This window comes from Nyctibius grandis, chromosome 1, assembly GCF_013368605.1.
Source record: "Nyctibius grandis isolate bNycGra1 chromosome 1, bNycGra1.pri, whole genome shotgun sequence".
NCBI lineage: Eukaryota > Metazoa > Chordata > Aves > Nyctibiiformes > Nyctibiidae > Nyctibius > Nyctibius grandis.
In genome coordinates, this window is record NC_090658.1 from 92,411,377 (window position 1) to 92,425,480 (window position 14,104).

General features: G+C 38.7%; 1 protein-coding gene across 1 annotated transcript in view; it reads left to right on the top strand.

The window, feature by feature from the left end:
- The window catches only part of ME1 (malic enzyme 1), a 201,805-nt gene that overhangs the window by 113,908 nt on the left and 73,793 nt on the right, over positions 1-14,104 (top strand). The window contains exon 6 of the mRNA XM_068407936.1: positions 5,196-5,299. Within this exon, the coding sequence (XP_068264037.1) occupies positions 5,196-5,299 (104 nt within the window). The remainder of the gene's footprint in view (positions 1-5,195; positions 5,300-14,104) is intronic.

A 14,104-nucleotide genomic window follows, 5' to 3' on the forward strand; every position in this document is an offset into this window, starting at 1 on the left:
CTCCTATGGGGGATCCCCTGGAAGAAACAGAGGTGCAGAGAGTGGTGATGCTCTGTATGCTCTGTCTGTTGGGGTTGTCCAGATACAGTGCAAGCTGAGACTCCCAAAGATGAGATCTCCTTCTTTTGGGGAGAAACAGAGCATAAGGCCCCCTTTTTTCCTGTGCAAGAGGCCCCTTGCAGTTTGCAAATATGTTGACAAAGATCTAGTCTTTAGATAGGAAGGGCCATGATCTCTTCTTAGTAAGTATGTCATGAGGCCAGTGTAGCTCGAAGAAAACAAATTTAAAAAAAAATCTTTAGCGCTCTGATTATGAAACTTCCTTTTGCAAAGTATTCTGCACCCTCAGACCCGATTAGTGTCAGCGTTACTTGCCACATTCAGCACATCCAAAATTCAGTTAGCATTTGGAAACAGAATCTGTTACGTGTTTTAAAGGCATCATCCTGTATTTCAGACTTCAAAATAAGCTTATTCAAAGAAAAAAGACTTCCTAGTCTAATATAAATTGAAATCTTATACGTTCTTCCTAATGCCATAAAAAACACTTTGCAGCTGTAAGCAGTTCTTGCAGGACAGAAAATTGTGATTCAGCATGTTAGTGCTTGCAAACCAAAGATTTAAATGAATGCAGATTGATTACTGAGTAATCAGTATTGATAGAAGCTGAAGTTAAGTCCAAAACGTTGATGTTGTTTCTGACTGGCTAACTCTTTTCTTGGAAAAAGTTTCACATCGAGTGAAATGTAAATCTTGTGGAACCAAAAAAAAAGGTTTGAAATATCCGACTTTCCTGGAGAACAGAAATTCCCCTGTGCTCACGAGCCCTTCCCCAACCTGGGAAAACTGAGACAAGAAGTTGTTTACAGGAAGAATTTACAGTGTATTAACGTAAGAAAATATTAGCACTTGAAAAAGCAGCAGCATTCCCCTGGTTTTCTTGGTAACTGCGTGCCCTGTTAGACCAATTATACTCTGAAATGTGTTTGATTTCTGACATGTGGGATGTCTTTGTCCCAAAGCTTCTGATGTACCATACAAATTTATAACTGTGGCTCTAACGCAAATAATTTCCCATTGTAGAACTTCTGGAGAGTTTTGACATTTTAGTGGCATGGGGGAGTTGCTGCTCTGAAGCAGTACCGTACACCGAACACTTTCTAGGTGGCACTGAGAGGTTCTGGACACTCTTTGCTGCCATCTTTGTGAGTGGAGAGGCTCGGTGTCTTGCAGTTCCTCACCTCCAGTTTTCCATGAAGCTGTTCACTAAAATATGTATCTGTTCCAAAGAAACGTCTCAGTGCCAAGTTTGAGAATAAATGACATTTCAGCATGTTTGCTCTCAACTGATGAAATATATAAGTGTGCAATTTTCTGTTTCTCCCTGGTTTGGCTTTTGTAGCTAAATTAGAGCCAGGTGCACAGCTCAAGTCTTGCTTGAACTTTGATGGTTTGCTGATCTCTTTACTATAAGCATACATAAGTAAGGTGGTATAAAGGGCTTGCCTTTTTCTTAAAACCCCAAAGGTCATTACAGTTTTAATACACTCAGGTGGTGCTTCAAAGAACTCTGTTATTTTACACAGCTAATTCTATGTAGATCTACATGATATTTCCAGTACCAGAACCTCAATTAAGCCCTTTATTCTTGTAAAACCTTATTTCTGTTAAAGCTTGAATGTACCACATTGCTAAACCTGAATGTTTTAGAACTTTTTTTTTAGCCTTAGAATGTGTCTAAAAGTAAACCACCATCAGCTTTTTCAGTATCATTTAATATGCATAACAAACCCACTAACCTGAAAAAAGAAGAGTTATGTTTTGAAGCAGATATGATTTCCAAAAGAACAAAACAAAGTTTAATCTTTGACAACAAGCTGGGAAACAAAAGAAACCCAAGTCATTGAGGAAAAGTACCTAATCATCATGTCAGCTTGACATATTCGATTGTAGGATGGAACTTTCTTTTCAGTAATCTGTTTTGAAAGCCATGAAATAGTCGATAGCAAATGTTAATCTCTCAAGATGTGTGAACCATCTAAAAATAACAACCACTGCGGCCCTGGTTTGCATGGTGTTGACCTGAATAAGGGGATAATGTGCTTAAGCAGCTTATTCATTCTTCAGTGCCCTTTGGAAAGGGAGCGGTCCCACAATGGTTTGCCACTCAGGGCTCAGACGTGACCACTGTTCTTTTCACTTGCTGAATGTTTCATTCTTTTGTCTCTGCCCCGGGTTTCTTCGTAGGTTGTTCCAAACAGGACTATAAAGGAACTTTTAGAGCTACTTCTTGTCGAACTGCAATGTTTGTGAAGCAGAATGCACTGAGCTGTAAAGGAATTTTGAACTCTGGGTATATAGCTGGCCAAGCTTTTCATCAGAGATGTGTCACTGAATTAATTGTCTTTGCTTGCGAGACTTCCCAGGCTGGAAGTTTAAACATATACCAGAAACATTGTGTTAATTGTGTTTTAAATATTCCACATTAAATTTCTGCATCAAAGATGCGTGAATTAATTCATATAGTGGTCTTGTAAGTGGAGGTGTTTCAGAGTTCTGAGTTTTAGCGCTGGCTGCAGATTTAAATGCTCACAGACATAAAAGATGCAGAAGTGGCAAAAGGAGTGTAAGAGCCTATGTTTCAAGGCAGACCTGTAGCTTGTTTAGCACTTTTTAAACAGCATAACTGTGAACATCTATTTCTCTTGAACTTCCACAGAATCACTGCCCAACATAAGCTGGCTTCTTGAAGGAATCAGTATGACTCAGCCTGGCCGCAAAGTGTTTTGGAAATAGATCTTCAGAATTTAAAAAAATAAAGGGACCAAAGATGTATATATCTATCTTTTTCACTTTGAGCATTGTTTTACAAAATGAGAACACAGACTATTTTTTTAATAAAAATCTTGCGGAAGTATGTTAAAAGAGCAAATCAATTTGGGAATAAATGTTATGGGAGTTGGAAAGGGGTAAGTTACACTGAATTGGACTGTGGAGCATGCAGTGTGCTTGTACAGGACATGGAGTAGCAGAAGCCTACGGGCATGGAAAGGTGTGGCAGTGGGATTTTAGAAATGGGATTGTTGTTACTGAGTCCTACCGCGATGCTCCTGCCACTCGGCAGTTCTGCTTTCCAACCTTGTGTGCTCAGTCTGGTGGGAAGCACGATGCAACTCCCACGGACTTTCCAAACTTGTCTTAAGATTTCACATTGCTCAACAGTTCATTTGCAATTCCTATGAATCTGTCTCTCAGACAAATAAAATTATCCTTGATTTGTCAGATTTTCCTGAGGTCATTTTAAATAACCAGGCAAACTCAAAATGGAAATGAAAAAATAATTCCAGAAATAATTCTTTACTACAAATTTGGAAGTGATTATATAAAAAAAGAAGAGCATACAAAAGGGAAGGTACCTGACATCAAGCTCTTGCCAGTTTTTCCTGCAGTATCTGGAATAGGTACATAATTATGATTTTGATTTTGCTGCTAGAATACCTAGAGTAATGTAACTACACAGGTAAAATTATTTCAGCCAAAGAATATGCTACTTAAACATGAACACTACATAGAATTATTGAAGGGAATGAATAAAATTCTTACAATGTAATGACTTCACCTTCATTTACAAAGTAATTTTAATTTTGAGCTTTATTCTTTCTCCAATTCAAACAGTTGAACTAACAGCTTCTGAAAGTCTAAGAGTAATGTATTAGAAATTGTTTTGAAATTAGCAACAATTTTAGAAAAATCAGCTTTTTAATCATGCTGAATTTTTCTATTTATTTTTTAAACATTCCAATCTGATATCTTTAGGCTTTTATGGATGTGGAGAGAAAATTGAGGGACAAACATCTTTGTCTGTAGGTCTGTATTAGGATACTCCCAGGGGAGGCAGAATACCACCAAAGGTTTTAAGTTTCGTGATGATTGAAATCAGTCTTCGACTGGGGCTTGTGACCCAAAGGATTTTTCAGTTCTACAACATAGAAAAGCTGTGAAGGGAACTTCTCTAAAATACAGAAATCAAATTTCTGTTTCCCAGCCTGAAGCAGGCTGAGCAAGCTTTCCAGCCTTGTTGCTTCATGTTGCATGTTGGAGGCTCTCTCTTGGAAGGAGAGGTGGTCTGTATTTTTCTTTATGATGTTTCCTAGTTGAAGCTGGTCTACAAATTTCTGCAGTCATGTTGGTTTTGCAAATTGGCTTTGGATGAAAAATGTTTAGTCAAGCTCCTGACTGATTCTGCAAGCTGTTTGGGCATGTGTGGGAGGATTGCATACTAGATACAGCTGAGAAATTAGCTTATACATTTTCAGAGGCCTGTGAAAAATAATAGCAAAGAGTGTCTTTATATGAGAGTTCCTGGGAGAACCAGTGAAAGCATTGAGACTGGGGAATTGCTGTAGCTGGAGTGAATTGTCAACAGTGACTGCAAAACACTTCGAACATGTTTAGAAATTTTGTAAGTTAAAATTTAGAAATAAATCAGACCAAAATAAGACCTTCCAAAAGGGAAGACATGGAATAATACAGACTTGGTGTGTTTGTGGACCTAATGGAAAGTCTCGATCATAAATCTCAAGGAATAAAATGTGCAAGTTTTAAGCATAGACAAATTCAGAAATCATACCCTACTGATGGACATGGATAACTGAAGTGGAGAATGCTGGAATCTAAACTGCTAATTTAAAAAGCTTGGAAGGATAAGGTCAAAGGCTTGGTTATGTTTTGGCATATTCAGTTTTAGAAAGCAGCACGTTTTCTGAATATCAGCTCATCAATACAGTTGAAATTATGTACTCTGGGAGAGGTTTGTGAAACATGATGATAAAAGTAAAGAAAACAGCTTTTAAAAATGTCAGAGCACTGCCAGGATGTAAAGGAAAAAGAGAAAAGCACTACCTAAAGCTTTGAAAGATACTTTTGAAACCTGACTTCCTAGAATAAACTTTTACTTTTTGACTTGGAAACAATACGCTTCCTTTGAGACTAGGGTATCCCTTGTCCTTCATACAGAAGGGTGTTTCTTTAAACTCTTTGTTGGTTTCGTCAGTCTTTATATAGAGGTGGATAAATGGATATGTACTTCATATGCTTCGGTTAATCCTCAAACACTGTATTGTTGTGCCCCTTCTTATGAAGAGTGTACTAGTGTAACTTGCTCATATAATAGTTCAAACATTTTTTTTTAACAGGCATTGCTGAAAGATCCTTTGTATATTGGGCTGAGACACAAGAGAATCAGAGGTCAAGCCTACGATGATCTTCTTGATGAATTCATGGAAGCTGTGACTTCAAGGTATGTGATATATCTGTGCTATTCATTGGTGAATTCCACTGTGAACTTCCTCTTGGGAGAAATAAAGGTCAGTACCTTATGAAAAGAAGACAGAGTTGTTAGGCTCCTGATCTTTTTTATTTTGAGCATAGTATTTTATAACTTCCTGAACTACTTGCCTTTAATATTGCAGTTTTATGAATTCACTGCATGAGTGGTAAAACTCATCTTGAGATGAGTGAACAAGTTTTTCAAACTTCTTTTTCAAGATTCGGATTGTTAAGTATTTGCCTAATAATGCGCTATGCCTCCGTGATTTTCTCTGTCTTTGTGATTTCATATGCGAGATGTCAGCAGCCTGAAAGAAGCTATCATACTTGGCAACCCCCGTCACTGCCCCCACCAAAACCACGACAGGACTAAGCTTTCAGTGTTTCCATTTTAGATGTCATGGTATGGACCTATACCAAGTCAGCTCTTTCTCTTGCTTCTTTTTTTACTATACAGAAAGTAGTTAAATTTATTATTAGAACATGATGCATAAAATAGTTCTTCTCATATGTCAAATAACACGTTTGCTCATATTTTCCTTGTTTGTTAAAATATTTGGTGTTCTAGCCCTGCATTCAATGTGTGTACCTAAAATAACCCAAGTGCCAGGATCCTTAGCAGAATGTGTTTTCTGTGTCTGCATCCCAAAGCTGGGGCTGAGCTGTGGGACCTGGAAGTGCTTTCCAGCTCTTCAGCTGTGGCTTGTACCCCATCTGCATTTTGATATTAGGACCTTACCTGGATGTGCACAACCTCTGTTCTTCCTGCCCTGGTTCCTGTGCAAAAGAAACTTGTATTAATTTCCATGCCTGAAACACATATTCCTTAATGTATTACTATACTCTTCCCCATCACCCCCAGTTGACTGACACTCTGTTGTTCTTAATCTTGTTATGAAGTTGCTGATTTGGCTCTACCCTGTAATGTGTTTGCTGCTCTTCTGAGTATTCCCTTTCAGATAAAATGTGTGCTATTTCACCTTCCTAATAGAAGGTTCAGAGCATTAGAAATTGCTCTGTGGACCACATTTTGAGAATCTCTAACTTAATGCATTCCCTAACTCACCCTTTCTTTCAAATGAACCACAGTTCTTCATACTGAACAAAATCTTCAGAGTCAGGCAGAAGATTATGCCAATAATGTTTGAAGGTCTGGTTAACATGCTCTTTTTACTTAAACGTCTTTAAAAGTCTATAATTTAGAGCAATTTTGAGCAATTTATGTTTGCTTGACCTTCTGAAAGATCACTTCGTTCTCAGCTAAATCTGTCGTGATCTACAATGGTGTAATTTATTTCATGTTTAAAGTGGAACACTTATAATTCAAACTTCGCATGGCTTACTTGCGAATTGTTTTAGCTGTGGTTTGACATCTATATTGATTACGATACTCATGTGCTAAGGTGAAGGGAAAAGTAATGTAGTTAAGTCAAAATCAACTCCATTTGCTCAATAATTTCATATGTTCCTAAATTCAAATTTGTGTTTAGTGTGCCACTGGCAGACTCGACACTTGCAGCTGATTCTGGTGTGGCGGGTCTGACTGTTAAAGATGCAGGTCATGATTTGCTTTATTGTGTATTACTTTCTCTTGCGAGCTGTTGTGGTGATCTACGTAATTGTGTACTTTGGTTAAATGCTAATTATCTTTTCCTTGTGAAAGTTTCTCCTAAGTTTTTCCTCTTTTCACTTTTCTTAGCCTTCTGCTGCCTGTTTCACAGAGGGAGTATTTGCTTTGCTACTTTTAGATGTGTTTGATCTGTTAACATTTTAGGTTAGACATATTTATTGTTAGTTATTGCCATGGTACTCCAAAAGCGGTCTTCTTATCGATTCTGAGAATGGGAGAAGTTCTGGGGTAATCTGTTGTCATGTTTTCAGTACCACAGAGTATTCCTCTTCAAGATATACATAACTATGAACATCACAAAGCACAAGGCTAACATGTTATTTTTAATAAGCCAAATCCAAAGACAAGCTTTTAAGGTGATGACAAATATTCTCAAGAGAAAAGACAGCAAGTTGGAAAACTATGTTAAATGCCTGTTTTAGATCTTTTCACTTTCTTAATTCTCCAGAGAAGCCAAATGCTAATAGAAGTGAGAGCCAGGTTTTAGCAGCTCTGCCTGGGAACAAGCAGGAGTAGGCAGCTGTACAGGGCAGTGCACTTTGTACGGGCTTTTCATTGGCTTCCAGGGAAACTTCACAGACGTGCATATCATTTTGATTGATTGTTAACTTTTGAAAATCTAGATTTTTGTAAGCTGATGCAGCATCATTTATGGTGTTTCATGTTGAAACATCACCTTTATACAGTAAATGTCGTGATGCATAATAAAGAAAATGCTTTATAAAAAAGTGTGTCATATAGGTATAGTTTCATCAACTACAGTACTTTCCTCTTCTCAACCTCCACTGCTATTCACCCCAAAAAGTTCTTCTTATGAAACAAAATTGTTTATGAAAGAGTTAGGATTTTAAAAAAACGCACAAGTGAAACCATCCATTACTAAAAGATTCTGGTACAGTATCCAGTGTGCTATCATGGCAGAATGAAACTAGTACAATGTGATTTTTCCCAGATGTGGGAAGGCAGAAGCATATGGAAAGTATCTGGATTTCTGTTGACATAAATCCAGTGAACAGCTTTTATTTATTTACATATGTATACATTTATCTGTTTATTTATTTATTACCAGTGCCAGCAGCTGCCCTCTCTGAGGGCAGGTGCTACAGTTTCTCTGGACATTACCGGGTGTTTCTTGCTTTTGTGTCGGTGTGGTAATTTAGGGGAACAGGAATATTCTAAATGGAAGGAATGTTTTATAACGTGAAAAAATGGACAGATATGAATGAATGAAATGGGAATTCAGAAATGTTTGTTATGTTCTGCCCTATGGAGAAATGGGTCGTAAAACATCTTATACAGAGAAGTAAATTTTTCCAAATGACAAGTTGTTCTTAAATATCTGTGTTTACAGAGGAAACTCTGAAAGGAGGGATTTCTAAACAAGACTTTGGTAGCTGGGATAGATCCACCAAGGCTTTGTGTGTAACCAGAGGAAATAACTATCTTTTTTTTCCAGTTCCTATTTCTTCCCTATTTGCCTGCAGTGATGCAAAGAGAAATATATTGATGGACAAGAGGTGTTCATGTCCAACAGTGAAGGGATTATGGAAACGCTTGAGGGGAAATACGTAGAATGGAGATGGAACAAGAAATGAGGGGAGAGGAAAAAAGCACCTTTTTAATCAACAGCGACTTGAATTTCCTTGTTTGATGCAAAAAGTAGATTTAAGGGGTCTGGAAATGTTTTCCTTGTTTTGAAGGAGAGTTCATTCTCATAAATCTGGTAAAGATAACTCCACCTTGAACCCCTCCAAAAAATGCCAGAGTAGGGAAGAACAGCAGCCTACCTGCTTGCTTTCTGCTGTGGATCATCCCCAATGGAAGCCACTGTGCACTGAGGAGGGACAATACTGACTTCAACCTCTGGTCTGTGAACAGATAGGAAATTTTTAGAAAATTGAACGAATCTGGTGTAATTCCTGTAGGTTATTTCCTTGCACCCCAAAGAGCTGAGCAGAATTATTATTCTGTTATAAGCTAAATTCATGGGTTTATGATGCATAAAAGCAACCCTGTATCACTGAAATTATCTTTCTGTGTGTGTGTGATGGTGAGTTTTCAGTTTCACTTCAAGATGCAAATAATAGTGGTGGACCCTTGAAAAGTAATATCGTGTCATTTATGTTCTCTTCTGTAATAATGTTTTAATTAAATCCTTCCCCACTCTTTTTATATGCTGTGTTTTTCTGAAGTTTGTGAACTATAAACCAAGCTGCTGACAATTGTAATTCAGTATGTTCTGTCCTAAATTACCATGGTGTAGTCATTATTCCTCATTTGCCTGATTACATTATTCACAGATGGTAGCAGGGTTTCATTTCACATCATATGTTACTTTAAAACAGTGTTTTATGGTAAGTATGGTTTATCTAAGTTTGAGAACAACTGTAAGAGTAATATATCCACAAAATAAAAATACACACATATTTTAATAGATGTTTTCATTTAATAGATTACATTAGAATATAATGGAATTTGTGAATAACTTAATTAATTCAAACAGCCCTTACTTTTGGCAAGAGAATATACTGGCAAGAAGTCAACATAAAAGGTGATTGTAGTTGTGCATCAGTAATGAAGTGCTTGGACCACACGATGGTTCTGACAGTATGTTTGGGCACAGACTGTGAGTACAAGAACATTGATGCCTCTGTCCTCTTCTGCACTGTGGTGGTGCAAGAGCAAGACTTGTATCATGCCTATACATTCCCATATTGTTCAAGTTTAAGTGGCTGTCAGAAAGCGTGCAGGAAGAAATACTGCTGCAACAACTCCCTCCTATGGCAGACTTGGTGAAGATCTTTCTGTTTAGAGATTTTTTCCCTCAGTGGGACTTAGGCCCTTTGACCCAAATTTTCAAGTCTATGACCACCTGTTCCTTCCACTGTTCAGTGAACATTACCTTCCTAGTGAAGGTCACAGTGGACAGAAAGATAGGAGAAAGGTGGGTCCTTAGGCAGAAGCCCATACATTGCCTTGAGTAGAGTAACAATTGCTCTTTGAACCCACCCTCAGTTTCTTCCTGTGGTTACATCTGAGGTTCATTCCCAGTCATTGATGGATTTGTTTTCTTCCTGAAGCTTGCTGGTCCCAGGACTCAGGCTTCCTTGCCCATCTAGACTCCCAGGTGGACTTTGCTTTTATACTGACAAGGTAAAACTATTCAGGAGGATCCTTAAGTTGTTTGGCTATTAAAAAAGGCCCTCATACTCAAAAACATTGTGGTTTTGAAACAGGGACTATGCTTTGGATAGTAGTGGGTGTTGTGAAAGAGGAAAACTAAAACAGTTTGATAATCAAGGTTTATTTTTTAACCTACTTCAAGCAGCTGTGATGGTTTGTCTGAGGAAACTCTTCAATTTTTGTGAATAACCAGGATGATGGCTTGTAACTATTACCACTTGCAACATTTAAATTCTCAACAGGTGATGCCACCTCTACTAACTTTGTTAAGGAATCCTGAACCCTTCCTCAGGCTGTGGTGCTTGGTGGGGTACCCTGCTTGAAGTTGTCCTCGTATGCCTGTGTAGGGGAAAAAGAGAAGTAACTTAGCTGTAGTATGTTTTTTGAGATGAGATGTTTGTGTGCACATTTGCTGCTCCTTCATTTGCCAAATCCAGGGGACTCTGAGGTGGGGGAAAGAAGACTAGGTAGGATGCAGATGCCTTCTGTATATTCCATTAGGTAATGGGGAGCAGGTTAATTAATTCACCCCCAGTATGAACATCCTTATAAACAATACATGACAAAAGAGAAGAAAGTAGGCAAGCAATCTTTATTTTTGTTATTTGGTGCCTTGTACCCCTCTTCTTCCCTTTCCTGCTGGTTCATTTGGTGGTACGGTTCTTAAGATTGGATTGCTGGGCAATTGGATTGGATTGTTGTCTGACACGACTCGACAAAACCAGCCCACTCTGACCTCCTGCAGCAAGAAATCTGAATTCTGCTTCCTTCTTTTAAAACCCCAGTTTAAACCCATCCTCTGTTTTGCCATAATCTGTATTTCCAGAGTTTTGTGTCCTGCTTTCTCTAACACCAAAATCAACTGTGAAATTTTGTGCTGCTTCTTCTCTCTGGACTTAGAACTGCAGAAACGTGTAACTTGTGACACTAGTTTATCTACCTTCACATTTTTCCTTGCAGTTCATTTGTGCTTTCATTAACTGGAATGTGAAAACAGATGGCAGGTGTTGCTTGATTAATTAAGTTGGCCCAGCTAACTTAAGAAAATGTGTATATTTTACTTCTAGCCGGGTGCTTTCTATGCATCCTTCTCAATAGCTTTTGTTTCTATTCCGTCTCTGGGCCTGTCACTTTTACAGCTTAACACAACGGAGATCAGCTTGATTAAGATTTTTTGTTTGCCTCTATTGTATAAGTAGCCAATAACAACATGTGTCTCCTAAAAATAGGACCATCTCTCTTGTCACAGGAGAAGCACTCGTCATTTCCCAAACGCGAATATTCGGTGCAGAAGCTCTGAGTCCTCTTCCATCAATGTCCTTGGCAAGGGAAGGGCCTACGCTTTGTCATCTGAAACCACACTCAGCTCTCACAGCGATATAAGCTGTTCTGATTCATCATTTCCTTTCTTTTGCATACACTCAAAAAATGCTGACAGCTTGCCAGAGCAGTAATTAATAAATATAAATATTCCATCCTCTGAGTTTAGGTGACAGTCAAAACAGCAGCAGCAGTGGACACTGCTGGGAATGTTTCAGATAAGACACAGAAATAGGATGTGCTGTCCTACTTCGAGGCAGAAAAGGCCTTCTGAAACAGAAAATTTCAGTTTCATAAGGTTCACCCTATGGCAAAATGGGAATGAAGGACAAGTCACACTGGGTTTTTCATTTCATGTGTGATCTGAATCTTCTATAATGCAATTATAAGGTCTTTCCGAATTTCTTATAATGCTATTTTCTGCTGCCAAATGATCTGGTTAGTTGCTCAGATGATACAAGTCTGTACAGTGCTGCCTAATACCCAAGCTTCAAGCCTTTGGCAGTGGAAGCTCAGGGAGATTTGCAGTTGCAAGCATGAGAAGGGGTTTTTTTACCTTTAATAAACTGAAAGTAAAATAAAACTATGGTAATGAATACTATTAGAGTTGCAAAATCTAGCATGGAAAAGACAGAAAATCTAAATTTTAGACCAGTTTTATTTGCTTATGGGCTATGCGTTCGTTCATGGCATCATCTTTTGCTAGGCTTTGCCTAGAACCTTGCTTGACTCAGTTTCCAGAACAGGCAGAGCAGAAGGAGTAGACTTGGAATTACACTAGCAGCTGTGCCTCTGGTGTATGATCTTTTGGGGATTTTGTGACTGGTAGCATTTGACGGCTTTGAAGACTTCTGCGTATTCATTTTGTGATTCATTTGAAAACTTGTTATATCTAGGAAAAAGAAAAATCAGTCCTGCAGGGCAAGTTAAATTATCTCTGATTGCTGGAAATGTTACAAATACATGCTTTACAAACTTTTCAGGCACAGTAAGTGGCATAAGGAAAAGTGAATCTGTCAGTGAAGCAAAATCATAGCAGGACAGTCAGACCCTAATCACATTAAGTTTATTTGTAGAGTCCTATTATTGTTTGTAATGCGAGACCTTAGAGGAATTCTTAGCAAAGATCAGCAGAGGAGCCTTGAAGAAAGAAAACCTTACTCATCCCTTAAAGAACACAAAAAGTAATGAGATCCACAAACACAGTACCAAGGGGGAAGACTATAGTTTTGTTTTTGTAGAACAAGATAGAGACAGTGGGGGAATATTTTTAGTATTTTTAATATGCCTCGTGTACCAATACTGATTTTGGAGCTCAGAATTGGATGTATCCATGTTCTAATAATGCTCAGCTGTGTCCCAGACTTGCTGCAGTCATTCAAAAACCCAACAAGTGAAGAACACTCTGTTCTCAGGCTTTTCTTCTCCAAACTATTTTAAGAAGGGATTTTTTGAATGGAAAAGGCCTGGGTAATCTCAGTTACTTTCCTTCCTCTTTTATAGCTCCAGCAAATGGCGGGCAGGATTCTCAACAGAAGTTAGCTGGTGCAACTGTATTGTAAATGGTGTGAATGTTGATTTGTTTGAATAATTTGTGCGAGTGTAATATTTTAACAAGGTTTATATTGTTGTTACAGAAGTATAGTGGTTTTCCAGGACGTCAAAAACAGCAGTTTCTTAATTTATTTTTTTCCTTTGGAAACTCTAGTAAAGTAAAATACCGAATTTTTGGCCGCATTTCACATCAGAATGTAATAAGATATCTGTCCCTCTTATCCCTTTTCTGTCTCTCTCCTGTTACAAGTCAGGAATTATTTCTATCTAGATTTCAACTCTCAGGAAAACTTTAATTCACTTGTCAGTCTGGCTAGTGGGATTGGGTACCTCAGCTCTTCAACTTTCCCTGGTCCTTTACCCCTGCCAGAAAACAACACTACTGTGCTTTACTTAGAGTATCCCACCCGAACTGCACCTGCTCCCACCTGAGATTCCTGATCAGCGGCAGCGGATCAGCCCATGCCCATGGGTGCCGCTACTGCATCTCGCAGGCTGGGGCTGCAGGACGCCAACAGCAGCGGGACCTTGGTAGCCCAAGATTTGCTGGTAAAATAAAGCCCTGCTGCAGGAGGGCTGAAGGCAACAGTTACGGCTGAGGCCAGAGTCAATGGTGTCCTCCTGGACTGACCTAGATGTCCTGCCCTGCCCGAACCAGTCCTGCCCTGCATGAGAGGGCCTGGACCCACTGAGGGCCATGGTCATCTCCCACCTAGGAAAGACTTAGATCTCTCCTTTCCCTGCACCCTCAGAGGCATATGTGCCAGTTACAAGAAGTTTTTAACATACGGCTTGTTGACCACCCTGGGTAGATGGCATAGATCAAACAATTGGTAGTCTGAATTTCCTGATCTGCTTGATTACAGCTTTTAGATTTAAATCTGTTTGCTGCTGTCACAGAGTGAGTATCACAGGGGTAAGAAGGAGATCCTGCCCAGACTCCTGAGACTACAAATATTTTTCTCCATTGTGCTTTGTGATAGAAAATGTTTCAGGCAGTACAGTTTCTGTAACGCGAAACATTGATGTCAGAGTCTAGGTCAGTTCTCCTTTTAAAGGAAATGGCATTTATCAGATAATGTGCAAATG